Source organism: Molossus molossus, unplaced genomic scaffold (assembly GCF_014108415.1).
Source record: "Molossus molossus isolate mMolMol1 unplaced genomic scaffold, mMolMol1.p scaffold_m16_p_17, whole genome shotgun sequence".
Classification (NCBI taxonomy): domain Eukaryota; kingdom Metazoa; phylum Chordata; class Mammalia; order Chiroptera; family Molossidae; genus Molossus; species Molossus molossus.
In genome coordinates, this window is record NW_023425352.1 from 28,059,760 (window position 1) to 28,083,449 (window position 23,690).

Here is a 23,690-nt window from a genome sequence, read left to right on the forward strand (position 1 = left end):
AAAATAGGTATTTGTGCTGTGATACAATCAGACATGTAAGATGATTCTTTATGTGTAATCTATGCATAGGGCTCCCTGGTAGGTAGTCCAGGATCACAGGGAGGCAGAGCCCCACTTCTAACAAATAGATTGAATTAGGTTCCTGGACCTAAATGGAATGTGGGGTGGACTCCCCTACCCCCAACAAGCAATCTTAGACACCAGCAGGGTGTCCAAGTAGTCAACTCAATTTTGACACTATCTACAAGACTGCCCGCCTCCACACACACACATTTCAGAAGCCATCCTCAAGCCCAGGCTCAAACCTGACCAACTGGCTTCTGACCAACTGGCTGTAGAGCGGAGGTTCCAACGACCCCCTCCAACTCAGAATGCCAATCAATCACAAGTCCAAGTTATCTGTACTTCTGACCGACTGGCTATAAATCAGGGGTTCCCACAACCTCCCCTCCTTGGGTTTGATTAATTTGCTAGAACGGCTCACAGAACTCGCAGAAATCTGTTACTTGCTACATCACTGGTTTATTGTAAAAGGATATGACTTAGGAACAGCCAGATGGAAGAGATGCATAGGGTAAGGCTTGTGAGGCGGTGTGCAGAGATTCCAAGCCATTTCCAAGTGCACCACTTTCCCCGCATCGCCATGTGTTTACCAACCTGGCAGCTCTCAAAAGCAAATTCACCAAACCCAAGAGGTTTTGAGAACCTCTGAGTTATAGTCAGTCGATTTTTTTGGAGGCTTCTTAATGCATGGCTGATTAAATCACTGGCCAATGGCGACTGGTTTCATCTCCAGCCCCTCCCCACTCCCGAGGTGGGGGTGGGGAGTGTGGGACTGAAAATTCTAAACCTCTAAACACTGTGGTTGATTCTCCAGGCAACCAGCCCCTATCCATAGGTGCTTTCTAAAGTCACTTCATTCGCATAACAAAAGACACCTTTATCTTTCCTACACTTGGGAATTTTGTGGGTTTCGGGAGTTATGAGCCAGGAACTGTGGACGAAGACTAAATATTTCTGAGAAATATACTTTGGCCATCTGAATGACCAAATATATATGTTTCATAAATCACTATATCACATACATTGAGCATGTGTTCCCTGCCAAGCACTGAGCAGGGCCCTGATGCCTCAATGAATGCGCTCCAAGAAAACTATGAAAAACCTGGACCCCAGAGAAGGTAAGTGGTCCTAAGAACGGCCAATGTTAAATACTCTGTGCCATGCACTATTCTCCACACTGGGATACAGCCTTAATCAAAACTGATAAACACCCTACCCCCATGGAACTAATGCTTAAGGGTGGGGGCGGGACAAATACTAAGTAAAATACGGAGCATGTCAGAGGGTGATAAATACAATGGAGAAAAATCAAGCTGAGGGAAGGTGACTGTTTCAGAGAGGAGGTTTTAGGAGGGCGCTCAGAGATGATGACATCCAAACAAAGAGAGAGCCACGGGTGAGCATTCCAGAGGCCCTAAGGCCAAAGTAGAGAAGCCCGGAGAAGGGTGGGGGGCAGCTGGAGGAGATGAGGTCAGAGAGGGTGTTGGCCTCATTGTGGGTGGCCCTATAAGCATTTTTAAGGATTTCGGCTTTACTCGGAGTGAAGCAGGGACCCAGTGGCCAGCGTGAGGCATGGTGTGGTCTGGCACGGAGAAAGCACTCAAGGATGAGGGTGCCAGGAGGCCAGAGGGAGGCTAGTGGCAGGCTGGGAACCCAGGTCTTCCCACTTGACCCAGTGCCCTTTCCTCGTATTAGCCCTTGGCCAGCCCCAGACTTGAGGTCTGAGCTGTTCCGGTCAGAACCTACAGCGAACTCTCCCCTGGAGGAAAGGTTTCTAGGAAGGTTTTGAATTCCAATTACTGTACAACAACGTGCCGTGGTCTCATTAGCATTATAAAAGCACCCGTGAGGGCTTCCTTAGCTCCGGGAGCCGCGAGCTGTGTATCCTCGGGCGCCTTTTAACCTCAGGCCGACCCTGTTACATCAGCTGTAAAATGGGGCTAGATGCCTAGTCCGCTCTACAGCATCAAATGAGATCATTCGAAAGCACCTTTTGCACATCATCACCAACTACAAAAAAGCAACTGTGCAGATGGAGCTGCTCTCAGAGGGTTGACTTTGCACAGCTCTTCTAAACTCGTTCTAAAAAGCGCCAAGCGCGAGTCCGTCGGAACCTGCTGGCTTCTCCCCTAGCGCCCTCGGCGGTGCTGGGGTCCGGGCGGAGCTGGAGAACCAGGCCCCCACCAGACTCGAGACTCTCTCGGGTGGGTCCCTAACCCTCGGCGGGACACTGGGCGGGGAGGCCGGGCGGGGCGGGAGGCCGCACCACCGCCTGGGCGGAGCCGCCCCCGCCCTCGCTCCCGCCCGCCCCAGGCTCCCCGGCCCGAGGCGCGCGCACTCGCTCGGGTGGCTGCCGAGGAAGCCCAGCGCCGCGCCGCGTCCTCCCCCGCGTGTCCCCGTGTGCGCCCGTGGGTCGCCGCTCACCATCGCCGTGCCATGACCACCCAGCAAATAGTCCTCCAGGGCCCGGGGCCATGGGGCTTCCGTCTCGTGGGGGGCAAGGACTTCGAGCAGCCTCTCGCCATTTCCCGGGTAAGAGCAGCCAGGGACGTGCGGGGAGCGGGGTGTCCCCGGGCTGGGGCGCGGGGTGGCTCAGAGGAAACTCGGGGAGGCCGGGGCCCCGCGGGCGCTGTCCGAGACGGCAGTTTCGGGATCCGGGGACGGAGCTGGGGCCGCCGGGCGCATCCAGGTGCGCCGGGAGCACCGTGCGCTGAGCCTTCCGCGCGCCTCGGGCCCGCCGCCCCCGCCGCCCCCGCCGCCCCTTCCCGGGCTCGGCGCGGCGGGGCGAGCCTGGGGGCCGGCTGTTACCGAGTCGGCGAGAAAGAAGGGGGCACTTTTCGTTCCTTCGCCCCGGAAGCGCGGCCCGGCGTGTGGACGCGCTTTGTCGAGCGGCGAGGGAAAGAGGGTCCCCACGGACCCCGCACACGGGTGCATAACACCTTTCGGTTCTCCGCAAGTCTCAGGGTGGCGAAGGTGGTTTGGAAACACCCGGACCACCTGTAAAGTGAGGTGGAGCGGGTGGAAAGTTGACTGGGAGCGAGTGAGATTAACTTGAAACACAACCGAAAGGGCTTGTCTCTTACTCTTTGGACCTGAACCATGGGCGGGTCTCACCTCCCTAACGCTTTTTGGGAAAGGCGGAATTTTGGAAACAAACAAACAAACAAACAAAAAACCCGAATAAATTTTTCTGGACTTTCTCTCCCCAACCCCCACCCCCACCCCCCTCTCTGGGAGAATGGCCATGGCCATATTTCTTCCTGGCATTCCCAGACTATCAACCGCTCAGAACTTTTCGAAACCCCGGGAATCCTTGAATCAAAGGAATAATTAAATTCTTCGAAGGGCCTCATCTCTTTGGAAGGGCCCAGGTTCAGTCGGAGACCACCAGACCCATCACTCCCAAATACAGCCGAAACCGAGGGGAGACCCAGACTCTGGGGGCCCAGGCTGTGATCATGTAGTCTGGGCTAAAGGCAAGCTCGATGACCCACTGAGAGTCGTCACATTCACTGCCTCTTACTTACAAAGGCAGCCAATAAGTATTTTTTGACTGAATGAAAAGAGGGAGCAAAACGCACTGCCAAGTGTCCACACCTTGCCTTAAGGTCTCACATTCCTTTCTTGGGCCCATCTACTTGCTAAATCTGACCCTAAACTTGCCTCTCCAGCCATCTGAATATCTTTTTTTTTTTTGGAGGGAGGTGAGGGTGGAGAGGGAAGGGGAAGATCCCTGTAGGTCCTTTTGACTTAAATCCCTGCCACCAGCAGCTGAAGGAGTAGGTGGGAGGTGCAGGAGGAAAAGAATTGGGGGCCTCCTCTTGACTTGTCTGCCCACATTTCCTTCCATGTGGGCCTCACAGGACTGAGGAGGTTTTCTCTGACCATTCCATGCCCCCAACAAAGCAGGTGTCACAGTTCTTAGGCCCTGTCTTCCACCTGCTGCCCTGAGGGGACCTCTTCAATGATTGTTGCAAGTACAGGCTGTCTTCCGCAGAATTTCTCAAGTGCAGAAACTGCCTTCCTCCTATCTGGACCACCGCCCCCAAGCCTGACACAGAGCTGAACCTAGCCATGCCCAGTAAATCTTTGCAGGCTTATTAATAAATGCTAGTCCAGGGAAGGCACATTTAGACTCGCTTACCTCATAGTCCATTTGTCCTCACTCTTTGTGTCTATAATTAACCTGTCAGCCCTCTCCACTTCTGAATTTATATATGACATGCAACCTTTCTTTAAGAAGTGGAAATATATTGGCAATCTGTTAAAAGGGCAGTTACCACCTGGCATTTTAACTGCTTTAAAAAGTCTTAATGCAAATGGCACTGTGTGGGAATGACAATATGGGGTGGAAAACAACACTGTAAACTCATTAGTTTGTACCTTCTGTGTATTCATGAATTAATTTATTTACTTATTAGCACATGTTTAATGAGCACATTCCAGAAACTGTGAAGCCCTGGGGTCTCAGAAATGAGAGGACACAACTCCATTCTTCTCAAGGTGTTTATGTTCTAGTGAGGGAAGCGAATTTTCACCTTGGTAGGTGCTTTAATTGAAAAGTGAAAGTGACTCAGAGGAGGTGTAGTCTCATGTGGACAGTAATTGACTTGTTTCTTCATCTCATATTTCTACGTGGAACAATTGGGGCCTCCTCCTGGGAATGGGAAAGTGGCCATCTGAGATCTGGGGCTGGTCTGGTTTCTGCTGCCTACTTGAGCTGAACTTGGGTGAGCCTTCTATTGTGGAGGCTGCCTTCTTTAATTACAGTGGAGATAACCCCAGCCACTGGCCTGACTTATGGTATGCGAGCGAGAGTGCCCTGTAAACAGTGAACAATAAATAGTAAGGAGGCGTGAGCACTGATGTAGTGTTGTTGTCCACACCTTCTGGTTGGTAGGTGTGCTACATTTATCATCCTAGGCAGATGGAGTTTGCTAGTATGGATTTGTATAGGTAGACTTTGAGTCTCCACACCAAAGCAAACCATAAAATTAGGCTGGGAGAGGAGTGCCTTGTATTTAAACAGCTATGTTTGCTTTCTCTTGCATGAATTATTCTGGTGTTGGCTCTAGTCCTTTGTTAAAAACTGCTAAAGCCCGAAATTGATTTTTGTTTCTTTTTTTTTTTTTTTTTTCATCCTCACCCGAGGACATTTTTCCATTTTTTGTTCAGGTAGAGTGGGGGGGGGGGGGAGAGGAACAGAGAGAGAGAGAAACATCGATGTGAAAGGGACACATTGAGTGGCTGCCACCTGCACGACCAACCAGGGCCGGGGACAAACTGCAACCGAGGTACGTGCCCTTAGCGGGAACCAAACCCAGGTCTCTCCGGACCGCAGGCCGACGCTCTAACCGCTGAGCCAAACCGGCCAGGGCGATTTTTGTTTCTTTTTTAGCTTATTTTTTATTGTGAAATTAAAAAGTCACAAAATATAAATGCATAGCAAACTGTTATAAAGTCAATACTTGTGTAATCACCACCACCCAGGTCAAGGAATAGAACATTGCCAGCACCCCAGAGGCTTACACATAACCCTGTCACGATTTTTTTTTTTTTTTTGGAGAGAGGAGGAGAGAAGCATTGATGTGATAGAGAACCGATCAGCTGCCTCCTGCATGCCCCCTGCTGGGGATCGAGCTGGAAGCCCTGCCCAGGAATCAAACCAGGGCCTCTCAGTCCATGGGATGAAGCTCAAACCACTGAGCCACACTGGCCAGGCACCCTGTCATGATTTATGGTAATCACCTTGCTTTTCTTTATAGTTTTACCACTCAGATATGCCTGCTGAACACCATAGCTTAATTTTACCTGTTTCTGAGCAGAATCATATAGAACACCTTGTGTGTATTTGTGTGTAGCTACTTTTGCTCCTCAGTGTTTTCATCTGTTACTGTGATTTAAAATTTCAGTCCAGATTTTCAACTTTATTTTATTTTTATTTACGTATTCAAAAAAATTTATTTTCCTTTATTGATTTTAGAGAGAAGGGAAAGGAGAGGGAGAGAGAGAAATATCCATGAGAGAGAACATCGATTAGCTGTCTCCTGCAGGCCCCCATTGGGGATTGGGCCCACAACCTGGGCATGTGCCCTGATTGGGAATCAAACCGGTGGCCTCTTGGTGCATGGGTCGACCCTCAACTGCTGAGCCACACCAGCTGGGCTTTATTTTTATTTTTAAAACTGATTTATTAGAGAGGAAGGGAGAGGGAGAGAAACATCCATATGAGAGTGAGACATGGATCTCTGCCTCCTGCACACCCCCTACCAGCTGGAAAGCCAGGCCTTTATCCTGACCGATCACCAGCAACCTTCCAGTGCCTGGAGCTACGCCCAACCAATTGAGCCACCAACCAATTGAGCCACGTGGACCAGGGCCAGATTTTCAACTTTAAGTTGAACATAAATTAGCTCTCTTCCTTTTCCCAGCTTCTCAATTAAGGCTTTTGTGGACTCCCTGATGATCCACACATTGGCCACTGTTCCCAGAGATTTTTTCTGTCAGCTCCCACTCCAAATCTCCAGTTGTCTATCTCCTTGAGGTTTTTATTTTGTTATGTTTCTGTGTCAATTTCTTATTTCCTCTAGTTGCTTTCAAGGGAAACCTTCAGAGAATCCACACCCAGGCAAAATTGCTACTTATGCATGTTGACTTTCTCTCTCAGCAACTGACAAAGGACAGGAAGGGGTGGGGCCAGTGATAAGGGATGGTTTTGTGGGGAGGAGCTGCTCATTTGCCTCTTGAGTCTTGGGGAAGCCTTTGCTAAGAGCTTGTGGTTTTGCGGTGGAATTGCTCATTATCCTAAGGGGTGCTTAGTAATGGATACACTGGAGTCAGAGGGTCTCTTCTGATTTTTTTTTTAAGTTTTTTTTTTTCTTTATTGATTTTAGAGAGAGAGGAAGTGAGGAGAGAGAGAGAAACATCAGTGAGAGAGATCATCGATGGGCCGCCTCCTGCATGCTCCCCACTGGGGATCTGGCCCATAACCTGGGCATGTGTCCTGACTGGGAATCAAACCGGTGACCTCTTGGTGCATGGGTCGACGCTCAACCACTGAGCCACACCAGCCAGACTCTCTTCTGATTTTTAAAGAGTGTTATTTGGCTCAGCGGTTAGAGCGTCGGCCTGCTGTCCAGAGAGACCCGGGTTCGGTTCCCACTAAGGGCATGTTACCTGGGTTGCAGTTTGTCTCCGGCCCTGGTTGGGTTGTGTGGGTGGCAACCACTTGATGTGTCCCTTTCATGTCGATGTTTCTTTCTCACTCCCTCCCACTCTATCTGAACAAAATATGGAAAAATGTCCTCGGGTGAGGATTAAAAAAAAAAAGTGTTATATCCTACTCAAGTAGGTTTACATCATGTCCTGAAGGTCAAAAGAGCAGGGCTCATCTGTGTCCACGAAGGCTCATTAGGCATTAATGGCCCTTGCTCTGCACTCTCACATTCTGTGAAATCCATCATCTGAGAAGTATTCACTAGTCCAGCTGCTCACAGCTGATCTAAGGAGAGAGGAGGAGAAGGATGAATCAAAGGGAATAGCATGTAAGTGAATGAATGCTTGAGCCTCCTGGCCTGAAATTCACCAGGCCATGTTATGACTGGGTAACCAGAGACCCTCCCCTTCCCCCACCTCCTGGATGCCTAGGGGCTGGTTTGACTTTGAGGAGAGAGGGGAGAAGAAGGGCCTTAAGGTATTGCAGTGTAGCAGGTGACTGGGCTGAGAGTATCATCACCACTGAGGTCACACTGTCCTGCTGATCAGGACTGGGAAAAGCACCAAGGAATTGTTCCTGTGCTGGGACTGGGCTGGTGCTGGCTTGGCCGAGCTCCTTCCCTAGGCCGCCCTCCTTCCCTAGGCCTCCCTCCTTCCCTAGACCAGCTCCTTCCCTAGGCCGCCCTCCTTCCCTAGGCCTCCCTCCTTCCCTAGGCCAGCTCCTTCCCCAGGCCGCCCTCCTTCCCTAGGCCGCCCTCCTTCCCTAGGCCGCCCTCCTCCCTAGGCCGCCCTCCTCCCTAGGCCGCCCTCCTTCCCTAGGCCGCCCTCCTTCCCTAGGCCGCCCTCCTTCCCTAGGCCGCCCTCCTTCCCTAGGCCAGCTCCTTCCCTAGGCCGCCCTCCTTCCCTAGGCCGCCCTCCTTCCCTAGGCCGCCCTCCTTCCCTAGGCCGCCCTCCTCCCTAGGCCGCCCTCCTTCCCTAGGCCGCCCTCCTCCCTAGGCCGCCCTCCTCCCTAGGCCGCCCTCCTTCCCTAGGCCGCCCTCCTCCCTAGGCCGCCCTCCTCCCCTAGGCCGCCCTCCTTCCCTAGGCCAGCTCCTTCCCTAGGCCGCCCTCCTTCCCCAGGCCGCCCTCCTTCCCTAGGCCGCCCTCCTTCCCTAGGCCGCCCTCCTCCCTAGGCCGCCCTCCTTCCCTAGGCCGCCCTCCTTCCCTAGGCCGCCCTCCTTCCCTAGGCCAGCTCCTTCCCTAGGCCAGCTCCTTCCCCAGGCCGCCCTCCTTCCCTAGGCCGCCGTCCTTCCCTAGGCCGCCCTCCTCCCTAGGCCGCCCTCCTTCCCTAGGCCGCCCTCCTTCCCTAGGCCGCCCTCCTTCCCTAGGCCGCCCTCCTTCCCTAGGCCGCCCTCCTTCCCTAGGCCAGCTCCTTCCCTAGGCCGCCCTCCTTCCCTAGGCCGCCCTCCTTCCCTAGGCCAGCTCCTTCCCTAGGCCGCCCTCCTTCCCTAGGCCGCCCTCCTTCCCTAGGCCAGCTCCTTCCCTAGGCCTCCCTCCTTCCCTAGGCCAGCTCCTTCCCTAGGCCAGCTCCTTCCCTAGGCCGCCCTCCTTCCCCAGGCCGCCCTCCTTCCCTAGGCCAGCCTCCTTCCCTAGGCCAGCTCCGTCCTAGCCCCTCCTTCCCTAGGCCTCCCTCCTTCCCTAGGCCGCCCTCCTTCCCTAGGCCTCCCTCCTTCCCTAGGCCAGCTCCTTCCCTAGGCCAGCTCCTTCCCTAGGCCAGCTCCTTCCCTAGGCCGCCCTCCTTCCCTAGGCCTCCCTCCTTCCCTAGGCCAGCTCCTTCCCTAGGCCGCCCTCCTTCCCTAGGCCGCCCTCCTTCCCTAGGCCAGCTCCTTCCCTAGGCCAGCTCCTTCCCTAGGCCGCCCTCCTTCCCTAGGCCGCCCTCCTTCCCTAGGCCAGCTCCTTCCCTAGGCCGCCCTCCTTCCCTAGGCCGCCCTCCTTCCCTAGGCCGCCCTCCTTCCCTAGGCCAGCTCCTTCCCTAGGCCAGCTCCTTCCCTAGGCCAGCTCCTTCCCTAGGCCAGCTCCTTCCCTAGGCCGCCCTCCTTCCCTAGGCCGCCCTCCTTCCCTAGGCCTCCCTCCTTCCCTAGGCCAGCTCCTTCCCTAGGCCGCCCTCCTTCCCTAGGCTGCCCTCCTTCCCTAGGCCGCCCTCCTTCCCTAGGCCGCCCTCCTTCCCTAGGCCGCCCTCACTGCCCAGGCCATGCTCAGCTCACTGCCCAGGCCTGACCTTCCCACAGGGGAGAGGAAAGCTGGTCATTGCCTTTTACAAAGAGGAAGGTCAGGTCCCCACAGATGAGGTAATTTGCTTGAATTTACATAATTCCTTTCATTGACCCAGCTGCTTCTTAACCTTCTTGTAAAGGAAAGAGTGGAGATTGGTTTAAAACAAGCAAAATGGCCGTGTCAGATAATTCCTTTTTAAAGGAGGATTTGACTTCCAGTGTCTTGGGGGGAAGCCCCTGGAAGCGGCCAGAACTTCTGCCTGGGTCAGGTAAAGTGTCCAGGCCAGCGGTTCCAGCTGAGCACCTCACTGGGTGACCCTGGGCAAGTCACACACCTTCTCTAGGGTTCAGATCTCAGAGCGGCCCAGAGGGCAGTGCCTTCCCACCCTGTTCCTCCTGAAGAGCCAGAAGCCTGGTCCAGCAGGGAGAATTGGCTGTCTGGCTGTAGGATCCCCTGCCCTTGTGGGTGGTGGAGAACAGAAGAGCAGAGGAGAGGAAGGACTAGCCAGAGAAAAGCCTGCCTGGGAGGCTGGTTGGGAACTTGGGGGCAGTTTTTGTGGCAAACGAAGACGGTCAGGGAGTGGACAGATCCACCTTGCCCAGCCAATGATGGGCCTGGAAAGTGGTAGCCAAGCCAAGTCCAAAATGAAATACAGCCCTGGCCAGCGTGGCTCAGTTGGTTGAGTGTTGACCCTTTGATTCCCGGTCGGGACACAAGTCCAGGTTTTATGCTCTACCCCAGTGGTGGTGGGGGGCATGCAGGAGGCAGCCAGATCAGTGCTTCTCATCGATGTTTCTCTCTCCCTCTTCCTTCCTCTCTCTCTCTAAAAATCAATAAAAATATATTTATAAAAACAAAACACAAACAGACAAAAAAATGAAATATACCCATGGAGACCTGAAGAAAAAAAGGTAATTTCTGTATGTTGCTCAGCACGCTGTGTGGTTGTTGCTCGTCACCGGCCTCCACATGGGTGAGCTGGCGTCCTGGCCTGTCACCGGGCCCTGTGGTGGACTTGCCCGCGTACTGTACCCTGTCTTCTCGGCGAACGTGTTTTCCCGAAGAACATTCTGGTCTTGTAGGGGGCCAAGTTCTTGACCAAGGAGTCAGGGCCAAATTTTTATAGACATGACTGCTCATGTCAAAGCAGATAATGAGGACATAGGTGTGACATTTATAAGGTAAAGATGACTAAAGTGCATACAGACAGATCAAATTCAGATAATGCAGCAACAACTTACCTCCATCTCCTTAGCATATTATAAAGCATGCTCGCCCTTCTAAAGCTGAGTGTACCCATAGCCTGTGGCCTACCCATAACTGGACAGTTCCAGTTAAAGGCTCAGTGGAAGTGTGTCCACGTGGGCACCAAAGCCACGTGAAGAATGTTCAGAGCGGCACTGTCCACAATAGCTCCAAACTCAGAACAACTCAAATGTCCCACAACAGCAAAACAGACAAGTAAACAGCAGCGTGTTACGTGGTATCAAACGCCACAGCACTGAGATTGGAGGAGTTACAGCTGGGCGCGCCCGTATGGATGGGGCACACGAGCACACACGTGAAGGAAAGAAGCCAGACATAAAAAAAGGGTAACCATGTGTACTTATATATTAATATATGTATTATATTTTATATATATAAAATACAAAATCAGGCAGAGTTAATCGGTGGTGTTGGAAGTCAGGACCTGGAAGGAGGCACTTCGGAAGTTCAGCGATGTCACCAGCTCCAATAAACTGCTGGTTCCACGGGGGTGCTCTCCGCGTGCGAATCCATCCAGTTGTATATCTAGGCTTTGTGTACTCTTCTGTATGGGTGTAAACGTCAATAAAAAGTTTGCTTGTTAAGAGATCCAACGACATGAAAATGTGGAAAGTGTAAGGTGGAAGCTGCCTCGCACCCTTCCCCAGTCCTCCTCCCCAGAGGCAGGCACTGTGGCAGTGTGCTGCGACCCTCCCCGGCTGTCTGCCATTCACATGGCAGTTTAAAAGTCAGTGTATCATATCCGGGTGAACTGTTTGCTTTGCACTTGCTGTCTTATTTACACATATATATTCCCTTTTATTGATTTTATAGAGAGAGGAAGGGAGAGGGAGAGATAGAAACATGGATGAGAGAGAACATCGACTGGCCGCCTCCTGCATGCCCCCCCACTAGGGATTGGGCCCACAACCTGGGCATGTGTTCTGACCAGGAATCGAACTGGCGACCTCTTGGTGCATGGGTTGATGCTCAACCACTGAGCCACACCGGCCAGACTGCTGTCTTATTTTTTATGGTAGCCAGTCAAGAATTAGAGGCATCTACCCTGGCTGGTTTGGCTCAGTGGTGAGAGCATTGGCCCGTGGACCCAAGGGTCGCTGGTTCGACTCCCAGTCAAGGGCATGTACCTGGGTTGCAGGTTCAATCCACTGCCCTGATTGGGGTCATTTGGGAGGCAACCACTCAATGTGTCTCTCTCACCTCCATCTCTCTCTCCTTCCCTTCCACTCTATCTAAAAAGACAATGGAAAAATATCCTCAGGTGAGGATTAACAAAAACAAAAGAATTCAAGGCATCTTGATGCGGGAAATTGCAGTCTGGGCATCAGCCTGATCTGGGTTCAAACCCTGTCCTGTCCATCTATTAGCTGTGTGTCCTTGGGCAAGGTGAGCCCCCAAAGCCTCAGTGCCCCCCTTCGTAAAGTGGGAATAGAAGTATTTGTCTTCAGAGGCTGTGGTGGGGATGAAGAGGAGGTGTAGAGAGAGCCTAGCACTACGGCTTGCAGAAGCATCGGCAGACGGCGGTACTATTAACACAATATTAATGGTAACTTCTGTACGTTAATATAGTGCTTATCATGTGCTAGTCTTCTCACTCAACACGTGCAGTCTCACGTTTCCTTCCAACACCCTAACGAAGGTGGTGCTTTATGCTTTGCTTGATAAATGAAGAAACTTAGGCGTAGATAACTTGCCCAATGTTACAGGTTTAGTGAATGGTTAGGATTTGGGGGGTGGTGATCGCCCATGGGGTTCCTGGGGGCTTGTTTGGAAACTTTTGAGAGACTCAGTGACTTGATAAATTAAGGCGCTCTGTTTGCTATCTGCTTTTTAATTATATTCCTACCTGAGAAATGATGGCTGTTCTTTCAGACTGGGAGCAGTAAGTCTCTTTGAACGGTCACCCTTGGTGTTCATGGCTTCCTTTTGCACTGACAGTGAAGTGAGGCTGGATTAAGGCACAAGTCCTCTACAAGTACCTGAACCCCACTTTACTGCCACATTTCCTTGAGTAAATGGTTATAGAGTAACCAAGAACATTTTGAAACAGTCTTGGGGTTTTCTGGCCAACCTGCCTAAACTTATACAGTTTCACTTCGACACAGCCCAACGGAGGTTGTCCCTGCAGGCCCACGGCACTGAGGTTGAGCTTGTTCCTTATTCCAGTCTTGTTTTATGTAAGACCGAATTATAACTGTCTTCATTTATGCTCTCACCTACTTGTAAACGTGATTTATAACACCAAACCTATTCATAATATTTAAAACATAAGCACACACATAGTAAGATTTATGGAACACGGAACAAGAGAAAGATGCGCCAGTACTTTTAAATCAGGTGGTTTATGAAACTGTACTATGTTTAGTTGTGAGTTTTCTGGCCACGGCAAAACGGAACCAGGTTGAGTTACTGGCACATCTGGAATGAAGTTGCTTCTCTAATACTCCATTTGCAAAGAACTTCAAGGATCTTGACCAACATTACAGGACCTGTATTATTATTTTTTTTTTATCCTCACCCGAGGACATTTTTCTATTTTTTGTACAGATAGAGTGGGAGGGAGAGAGAGAGAGAGAGAAACATCGATGTGAAAGGGACACATCGAGTGGCTGCCACCCGCACGACCAACCAGGGCCGGGGACAAACTGCAACCGAGGTACATGCCCTTAGCGGGAACCGAACCCGGGTCTCTCCGGACCGCAGGCCGACGCTCTAACCGCTGAGCCAAACCGGCCAGGGCTATTATTTTTTTTTTAAACTCTTTTTGGTGAGAGAGAAATACTATTCTAATAGACATTTCCTTCGGGGCCTTCTGTGCACTTTCATAGGAGTGTGAGCCCTTCCAGTTGTTTCTGGAGGAGCAGAGATTTATATCCAAGTACTTTTTGTTTATCTGACGAGTTAACATTCAGAGAGAGAACTTCGGTGGAAAGGACAGTCAGCGTTCCCCTTGATGTTTCCAAACCTGGTAAGCATCAGAATTTTCTGGGAAGCTTTAAAAAATTGTAGATTTCGCCCTGGCCGGTTTGGCTCAGCGGTTAGAGCGTCGACCTGCGGTCCGGAGAGACCCGGGTTCGGTTCCCGCTAAGGGCACGTATCTCGGTTGCAGTTTGTCCCCGGCCCTGGTTGGTCGTGCGGGTGGCAGCCACTCGATGTGTCCCTTTCACATCGATGTTTCTCTCTCTCTCTCTGTTCCTCTCTCTCCCTCCCACTCTACCTGAACAAAAAATGGAAAAATGTCCTCGGGTAAGGATAAAAAAAAATAATAAAAAATTGTAGATTTCTGGATCTCACTGTGTAGGCCTTCTTCAGTAAATCCAAGGTGGGGTGTGGAGAACTATTTATATTTTATAACCCCCAGGGCTTCTGATGACTAACTTGTTTGGGATCCATTGCCTCATCTTTGCAAATATCAGTTTTCCTGAGTTATTGGTGAGCTGGGTCAATTTCTGACCTACGATTTGGATGCTGGTTCTGAGGGGCAAGATTAACAATGTCTGTGCACATTCGTGAAATCGGCCTGTCTTCTGTCCACACACAGAGGTGAAAGAGAACCTTCCGAATAGAGATGCTTTCTCCCTGTGGGGTGGCGGTGTGGGTCCTCTCCATCAGAACTGTGTAAACTGTTTGACAGATATCTGGCTAAAATCCCCATTTCAATCAAAAGGAAGGCAGTACAATTGTCATCCTGACCGGGGGACACCGTTGAGAGAGAAAGGCAGGTGCTTTTGATAATTAAGATAGAAAAAGTTTGCTGTTCTGTGCACATCAGGGTGTCTCATAATCCTGGTCATAGAATGTTCCTACATACAATTTTGCTTTACATAACTTTTTTTTCCAATCCTCTCCTGAGGATATGTTTTTATTGATTTGAGAGAGAGAGAGAGAAAGACATCAATGTGAGAGAGAAACATCGATCAGTTGCCTCCTGCGTGCGCACTGACCGGGGATCGAACCTGCAACCTAGTTATGTACCCTGACCAAGAATCGAACCCACAGTTTTTTGGTGCATAGGACAGCACTCCAACTAACTGAGCCACCTGGGCAGGGCAGCTTTACATAACTTTTTACCTAAGCCAGCGGTTGGTTACAGACACATGTCCATGAAGGGTTCCCGAGTCTTGAGTTGAGGGTGAGGTAGTAAGAAAATGAAATCAAATGGCGTGGCGGGGGCTGTGGCTGGATGGGCAGCACGGGCCGCCGCCTGAGGGGACGGGCTCTGCAACTGGTGCTGGTTCTTGCCATGTGGGAATGTGGGTCCAGAATCGCTGGGTTTTCTGATTTTTCACAAGAAGCTGAGAGGGTTTTGTATGAAATTTACTAACATGTAAATATTGGCAAGTAATTGACGTTGAAAAACAACAAGAAAACTGGAGGCTGAATTCATTTCATGGTCTGCCAGCTTCCAGTGTTGAGCCGGGGGAGTTAAAGGAGCCCCGTCCAGCTGTGAACTGAACGTGTTACTTTAATGGAAGTGACTTCTGGAAGGTCCACTGGGGAAGCCAGCCTCCCCGTGGCTGGCCTGGAGGCTGACTGCGTGACCTTGAGTGGGTCTGTTTCTTTGAACGGCCATCATGGGAGTATTGTCATTCAGTCACCTTAATCTCAGCAGAACTAAGGCTCCATGGTTGTTTCTTGGCAGCAATTGGGCAGTTGAGTCAGATGCTGTGTTTAGATTTCTTTGTCGTTCCCCATTGTTTTCCAGATAAAGTACAGTCTTCTTGGAAGAAAAACAGCAGGGTTCTTGCAGCCTGATCTCCACATCTCTAGTCTCATCCTCTTCCTCTCCCTCAGGTCCTGCGTTTCCTCCATGCCCGGCCACGTGCTGTTCCTGTAACTTGGGATGCTGTTTCCCACCTCTTGTCGTGCCTTTGCAGTTTTAAGCAACACCTCCTCCAGGGAGTCTTCCCTGATTCTATCCTTAGGTTCGCACTGCTTCTTTGTTTGCTTCTAGCACAGCACTCATCAGCTGTTGTACATGCCTGTCTCCCCTAGGAGTTTGTGAGCTCCTTGTTGGCAGGCACCGTCCTTTTCCATCTGTATATTAGTGCCTAGTGTGACCCTGGCCGGTTTGGCTCGGTGGTTAGAGTGTCAGCCTGTGAACTGAGGGGTTGCAGGTTTATCCTCGGCCCTGGTGGGGATTGTGCAGGAGGATGGGAAGATGTGACTCTCTCACACATGTTTCTCTCTCTCTCTCTCTCACTCTTTTTCTCCCTCCCTTCCACTCTTACCTAAAAATGGAAAAGTATGGTCCGGTGAGGTATATATATACACCTCAGTGCCTTGTGTGGGTCCCGGAATCAACAAAGAACAACTCATTTTTAGAGCTCCACAGTGTGCTCTGCCTGAGTCATCTCATGTGATCCTTACAGCAGCCTTCTGACGTCAGGACTGTTCTCACCCCATTTCATAGATGAGAAGAGTGAGGTGCATAAAGGTCAAGTCCTGTCTCTGCCACTTACAAGCCCAAGGACAGGTGGCTTATAAGTGGCAGAGACAGGACTTGAACCCTGGCCATCTGACTTCAGGAGCCACATCTTAATCAACTAGCTACACTTTTTCAGAATGTACTTAAGGAATGGCCGTCTGATGAGTGAGTGAATGAATAAGGGAGAGAGGAGGGATATAGTAGAAACTCGCCATTACCACGGAGGAAGGTTACCTCTCCACTTGTCATGGCCGGTGTGGGTATGCATCCAGTTCTGTGTAACAGCAGTATTTGGTTATTTAGATGTAAATTGGAGAAAGCAGGGGAGCTATATCATAGTTCTATTCTGCACCATCCAGAAGTAAAACTAAACTCTTCAAAACCTTCTGTGTGCTCAGGCGTCTGTCAGCAGTGCATAGGCCTTAAAGGTGCAGTTAGGACCGTGCAGTGTGTGTGTGTGTGGGGGGGTGTGGGGGGTACAGGCTGCCTCTGAGCAGTGTCTGCCTGGCAGGGAGGAGGGGCAGGGGTGAGGAAGATGAGTGGATTCTGCAGAAAGCGGCAGGTTGTTCATTAGTGGAAATTGTTGTGCCTAAACCCATTCTTAGGCAGCAAGAGTTGTGTGATGGAGGTGTGTGGTCTCCATGGAGGAAAGCTGGAAAAAGGTTTTTGAGGATATCCATTGAACTGCTGGGTCTGTTCCTTTGGTGGGGAGTATAGGATTTCCATTTCGTTGAAGCCGACTCCATCATGAGCTGGTTCTGATGGAATCTGATGGTCAGGAGGAAATTAGAAAGGACAGTGTGGTCTTCTGGGTTAAGCGGATGGACTCTGGAGCCCACAGCCTGCCACTCACCAGCTAATAACCTCAGGCAAACCACTTAACCCCTGGAAGTGGTTTCCTCCTCTGTAATGGTGCAGTGATATTCCCACCTGAGAGCATCACACGAGAATTGGTAAGTTAACCCTTGCCAAATACTTAAATTCTGCTGGGTGCATAAAAGCGCTCATTAACTGATGATTACAGTGAGTAGTTAGTATAGTAACTAACCTATGTTACAGACTCAGGTCTCTCCTGAGGCCCTCTTCAGTCCGTGTTCTGATTTGTGTGTTTTATAAGGGAGGAGGTTACTGGGCCCCAGCTCAGTACAGAGCAAGAGATGCTTGTCCTATGGGGGGAGGCACCCAGGCAGCGGCAGGAGTCTGTGACATTCCAGTACCTTTTGTTGAATGCCATGCAGGTGATTCCTGTTTTTCTCCTTATTGATTTTTTTTTTTAGAGAGAGAGGAAAGGAGAGAGAGAGAAACATCGATTGGCTACCTCCCGAATGTCCCCCACTGGGGACTGGGCCCACAATCTTGGCATGTGCCCTGACCGGAAATCAAGCTGACAACCTCTTGGTGCGTGGGTCAACGCCACTGAGCCACACCGGCCGGGCATGATTCTTTCTAATTCTGGATTTTCCTTTGGCCGTGGCACTTGGCTCGGAGCATCTGCTTGTGGCGTTGTGGAAGGGAACGGAGGAAGGGGATGTGGTATCAGATTCAGGCTCAAGCCATTAGCTGTGTGAACCTGAGTCAGTCACAGCTTCTGGGAGTCAGTTTCCTCATCCGTCAAGTTATATGCTGGTGGTGAGGTCATCATTATTAAACTCACGTAGGAGATTGGATGTGAAAGCCCTTTGTAGACGTCAAATCTATAACTTGTTTAAATCCATTTAAAAAAACAAAATGGCTCATAAAAGAATGTGAATTTAGTCCTGGCTGGTTTGGCTCAGCGGTTAGAGCATCAGCCTGAGGACCAAATGGTCACGGGTTTAATTCCTAGTCAAGGGCACATACCTGGGTTGTGGCTTCAATCCCCAGGCCTGGTTGGGATTGTGCAGGAGGCAGCCAGTTGATGCGTCTCTCTCACGTCGATGTTTCTCTCTTTCTCTCCCCCTCCTTTCCACTCTATCTAAAAAAATCAATGGAGCCCTGGCCAGTCAGCGGTTAGAGCATCGGCCTGTGGTCCAGTGAGACCCGGGTTCGGTTCCTGCTAAGGGCACGTACCTTGGTTGCATTTGTCCCCAGCCCTGGTTGGGTTGTGCTGGTGGCAACCACTCAATGTGTCCCTTTCACGTCAATGTTTCTCTCTCTTTCTTCCTCCCACTCTATCTGAACAAAAAATGGAAAAATGTCTCGGATGAGGATAAAAAAAAAAAAAAAAATCAATGGAAAAATATTCTCAGGTGAGGATTAACAACAACAAAAGTGTGGAATTCATCTGTATATGTGTGTGATTCCATCCAAGTTCCATCTGATGATGATGTCTTATAACACTCTCTCTGGCTTCCCATCAGTTTGGTGTTAAAAAAAAAAAAAAAGTAAGACTGAAACATAGGTTGGCCAGGCCTTGATTACTCAGGCTCGGGGCTCTTGAGACTGGTTCTAGCTTGTCCGGGACCGTTGGGATGTACTTAGCAGCAAAGCCTCTCCCACAAGACGGTTTGAACCAAATGCTGGAAATTCCAGAGCTCTTAGCAGCTGAGCACATACAATGAAAAGCTTCTATTTTCATTTCTTCAAACCTTTCCCCTCGCTCCCCCTTGTTTTAGCTTTATGGGTGGTCACGTTCCAGGATAGCGGTGTTGAGGGAAATGACTGTTTGATCCCTTTTAAAATAGTCATTTTTTTAAGAATAAAATTAAGTAGCATGATTAAATATTTAATAACATTAGATATTCTAGAGTCAATCACTCACTGGGCAAATACTTGAGTACTTCCTGTGTGCTAGTCGTCGTACTGGGCACTGAAGATACCACAGTGCCAGAGGCAGACAAAATCTGCCCTCACACACCTTACTGTTTAGTAGGTCCTCGGACATTAAATAAATAAACCCACAAAATAAATGTACAAACCTAATGTGACAAGTGCCACGACTGGAGGTCAGGGAAAGCCTCTTGGAGCAGAGCCATTGAAGCCGAGACCTGAAGGATGAGAAGAAGTTAAGTAGGCAAAGATTATAGCAGGTGCCAAGGTCCTGTACTGGGAAAGAAACAAGAAAGACTTCTGGAGCTGCTTAGATGGGGACTCTCTTTAACACGATTCGGTTTGATCATGATAAATGAGTTTGATCAGCCTGCTTTCTTTGGAGGTAGAGTTTGCCAGTCCAGAAGCATTGCCAATTCCAAATAAAGTGATGCTTAGGGCCATTTGTTAAACAAGGGGTGGATTGTTCTTTAGAGAAAGCAAAATATACATGAAGTCACCTCAGATCAGTCTTCTCAGGAAGACAGCAGAAAAGGAGAGGAATTTGTTTTCACTGCGTGTCCTGGTGACTCAGAGACTGGCCCCACCGTGCTGACGAGGAGAGCGGCCCACGCTTGCCTGTGTAGATGTCTTTTCCCAGTGGCTGCAAGAGAAGAGGTCTGACCTTGGCTCTCTGGTAGATGGGTGATGGGAAAGCCAGAAAGGAAGGTGAGGAGGTCAGGGTCTCTGCACTGGTTTCCACATCCTGCTACATTCCAGGGGAGTTTTGCCTGATAGAGTCACAGCATGTCAACGCCAGAGAGACCTCAAGGATCGAGGCATCTACCCTTCATTTTATGGCGTTGGGTGTGGATGAGGAGATGGACTGTGATAGCCACCAGCCACCACGCGAGGCGGGCCTGTTCAGTGTGGTGCGGTTGGAAACCGCATTGGAGATGGAGGCTTAGGGCTTACGCCTTGCATCTTGCTTTGAAGGGCCTCTGGCCTCTGGTTCCACTTGACAGACGCTCACATGGCACAAGGTCTTCCTCAGCTGGCTCCCAGGTGTCAAGGGCCCTCTCCAAGGGGAGGCCTGAACCCTGTGGGCACTGGGATCTGAGTGTGTTACCACCAGTCTGCTCCGGGGGGACTTGGAATTCCCATTAAGGAAAGTCTTTTATGTCAAAAGTCACGGGCTGACACTGGCGTGGTAGTAATGTGCTCGGTATACCTTGGTCTAGAACAGTGGTTCTCAACCTTTCTAATGCAGCGACCCTTTAATACAGCTCCTCATGTTGTATGTGGGCGTATCTGCACGTGGGTGGACCCGCCTGGAGACGATAGAGGAGCCGTGTCTCGGTTCCTAAGACCGTGGGGAATATGTGTTTTCCGGTGGTCATAGATGACCCCTGTGAAAGGGTCATTCGACCCCTAAGGGGTCGTGACCGACAGGTTGAGAACCGCTGGTCTAGGAGATGCCTAATAGCAAAAATTACTCCGAGTTTAGAACTACTTCAAAACGAGTTGGTATTTTGTTCATCACAATAGCATCTGTATTTACTCAGAAAATAGTTGTGCATCAATGTGTGAGACATGCTGTTTATTCAGTTCACATGTACTAGTCAGTAGGCGGAGGGGTTTCGATGACCCACTGCAGTAAGTGATTTGCTCTCTCAAGCATTGCGGGCCCATAATCTGGAAAAATTAGTTCAGAAGCATAGACCCTCCGTAAACCAGCGCCTCCAAGGGATGACCCTCACCGTAGTCCACTTCTCGGGTGGGAGGGGACAAACCATGTGAATCCTACACCCACACTGCAGATTTCAAAATATTCTCATTGCCTTTTTTTTTTTTTTTTTTTTATCCTCACCCGAGGACATTTTTCCATTTTTTTTTGTTCAGGTAGAGTGGGAGGGAGAGAGAGGAACAGAGAGAGAGAGAAACATCGATGCGAAAGGAACACATCGAGTGGCTGCCACCCGCACAACCCAACCAGGGCCGGGGACAAACTGCAACCGAGGTACGTGCCCTTAGCGGGAACCGAACCCGGGTCTCTCAGGACCGCAGGCCGACGCTCTAACCGCTGAGCCAAACCGGCCAGGGCTCTCATTGCCTTTTTTAATTACAGAAGTAATTCAAGCTCATTATAAAAACCAGAAACATCCCAGAAATGTATAACAACAATTTGGTGTCCAGTATTCCAATTTGTTTTCTGTGCATGAAAGATTTTTATATAGACACAGATGTTACTGTACATAATGGGGTGTGTGTGTGTGTGTGTGTGTGTGTGTGTTTAATGGCTTGGGTCGTTTATTTGAAGGAAACGAGGTTCGGTGGGAAGAACACCGGGTCTTGGTGCAGGGTTGGAGTCCTCCCTCTATAATGAACTAGTTGGCTACTACTCTGCTTTTTTTCTTTCTCCAGGTCACTCCTGGGAGCAAGGCGGCTATAGCTAATTTATGTAGTGGAGATGTAATCACAGCCATCGATGGGGAAAATACCAGCAGCATGACGCACTTGGAAGCTCAGAACAAGATCAAGAGCTGCATAGACAACATGACTCTCACTGTAGCCAGGTAAGGCTCATGGACACACCCCTTCATTTCCCGTGACTGGAAGCTGCTGGTGGGCAGGGACCGCCCCGCCCACCTCAGAATCCCTCCCTCCCCCAGCTCAGCGCCATGTAAGCTAGAGGCAGGTGAAGAGGGCCGTGGAATTGGAATTTCGGGTTGCTTATCTCCTCTCAAGTTGTCATAGTGCTTCTTATATTGTGGGTGTCTCTCTGCATTTTTACTTGATCCAATACAACTAGCCAAAATTGCAAGGACATATGATCAGTTAACCATCGTCAGGTGTAACGAAATGAAAATGTCTTCTTGACACCACTGAGAATCCGCTCAGGGTGTGGCTCCTGCCTCACCACGCTGAGCAGTGAGTCTGCGTCAGGAGATGACAATGACAGAGAAAAATGACGACACACCAGGCTGAGTGCTGAGTGTAAGTTCAGGTACACAGCAAGAAAGGGAGCTGGCTGTTCTCAGCAGGCTGACACGTGGGGAGGGCGCACCAGGCGTGGTGGCTGGGGTAGGAGTGTCATCCTCTCTTCGCTGGGTGTTGGAAGGCACTCTGCAGGAGCCTGATTTCAGAGCGTGATTTCAGAAGCGATTTGGTACCATCGACCTTGATGGCTCTGTAGTTCCTGTTGTGTGAAGTTCACACTTTTCATTCTGAGCACCTATTATGTTAACCTGCTCTTTTTTTTTATCCTCACTTGAGGATATTTTACCATTGATTTCCAGATAGAGTAGGGAGGCAGAAGGGAGAGGGAGAGAGAGAGAGAAACATTGATTGGCTGCCTCCCGCATGACCCTGCCCAGGGCTGGGGATCGAACTGCAACTAAGGCATGTGCCCTTGACCGGAATCAAACCCAAGACTCTTTGGTTCTCGGGCTGATGCTCTAACTGCTGAGCCAAACTGGCCAGGGTTTAACCTGTTCATTAATATCCTATTAACCTTAGCTTCTGCAGCTCTTCATCATGAACCCGTTGCTCAGGTTCTCATCTGTGAAGTAGGTTTTTGGCTTTCTTCTCCTGGCGCCACCGGACTGGTGGGAGGACCAAGTAGGGGGCAGGATGTCCAAAACTGCACGCCCCAGTGCCCTGACCACAGGAGGTGCACCATTTATGAATACCCCCTCAGAAGCTAGTGTCCCTTTCCACCTTAATCCAAATCTTCTCCTTCAGGCCTTCGTTTAAGACATTCATTCACTTATTCATAGGTGAATTGGTTTTTGATTCATTTACCAACACATCGAACAGGTTTAGTTTATGCATGTCTGGCACTGTGCCAGGCAGTCTCCCCACAAGAGAGGGAAACCCACACTCATCAAAACAGACCAGTCCGAGACTGTTGTGTGATTGGTACAGAGAAATCCTTTGCAAGCTCAAAAAAAAAGGAGGCATCACTTTTATTGGGTCCAGACAGGCGTCACGAATAAGTTGGGTGTCTGGTTGGATCAAGACCCTGGGGGAGGTGGAGAAGACGCTGGTTCTGTTCTGAGCAGAGGTGGGCAGTGTGAGGCATGTCTAGGAGCAAGGAGGAGGCCAGTGTGGCGGGGGTCAGCGACACAGACTAGGGAGGACCAGGCTCAAGAAGTCCCAGCAGCTGGAGAAGCCCCTCAAGGCTGAGCGTGGGCAGCCTTGGGACAGGCCATAAGCAGATTGGTGCTTTTGGAAGATCACCCTGGTGGCAAATGGAGGAGAAGGCGGGTGGCAGAGAGTTGGGTCAGAGGCTAGGAGTCAGGCAAGAGAGAGCATTTTCCCATCTGTTTTGAGTGTATATTATTTATTTAGCATGCATGAAACAACAGCGGTGTCACTCTCTTGCAGATCTGAACATAAAGTCTGGTCTCCTCTAGTGACAGAGGAAGGGAAACGTCATCCGTACAAGATGAATTTAGCCTCTGAGCCACAAGTAAGTACTCGCACGCTTACTACCCAGCCTCTTCCCTGCTTTGGACACGCCTCGGCACACTCCCGTTTCTGCCTGCCCTGGTGGCCCGGAGGTCAGGCAGCAGGGAGAGCCCTTGGTGCTGGGTCCTGGCGCTTGTTCAGCTCTTCCCGTAAGGGAACTGCGGGAGGAAAGGGCTGGAAAACCCCCAGGCTGTGACACCGGGGGCTGGGCTGGAAGCTGGGGGTGGGAAGGCAATCCGGGAAGCCGGCAGAAGCCTTCCTGTGC

At 50.5% G+C, this 23,690-nt stretch overlaps 1 protein-coding gene across 1 annotated transcript in view; it reads left to right on the forward strand.

Moving 5' to 3' along the window:
* The first annotated feature begins 2,390 nt into the window (after positions 1-2,390).
* The window catches only part of PDLIM1 (PDZ and LIM domain 1), a 46,267-nt gene continuing 24,967 nt past the window's right edge, over positions 2,391-23,690 (forward strand). The window contains exons 1-3 of the mRNA XM_036265141.1: positions 2,391-2,595; positions 21,377-21,528; positions 23,342-23,426. Coding sequence (XP_036121034.1) covers positions 2,500-2,595; positions 21,377-21,528; positions 23,342-23,426 — 333 coding nt within the window. The 5' untranslated portion in view covers positions 2,391-2,499. The remainder of the gene's footprint in view (positions 2,596-21,376; positions 21,529-23,341; positions 23,427-23,690) is intronic.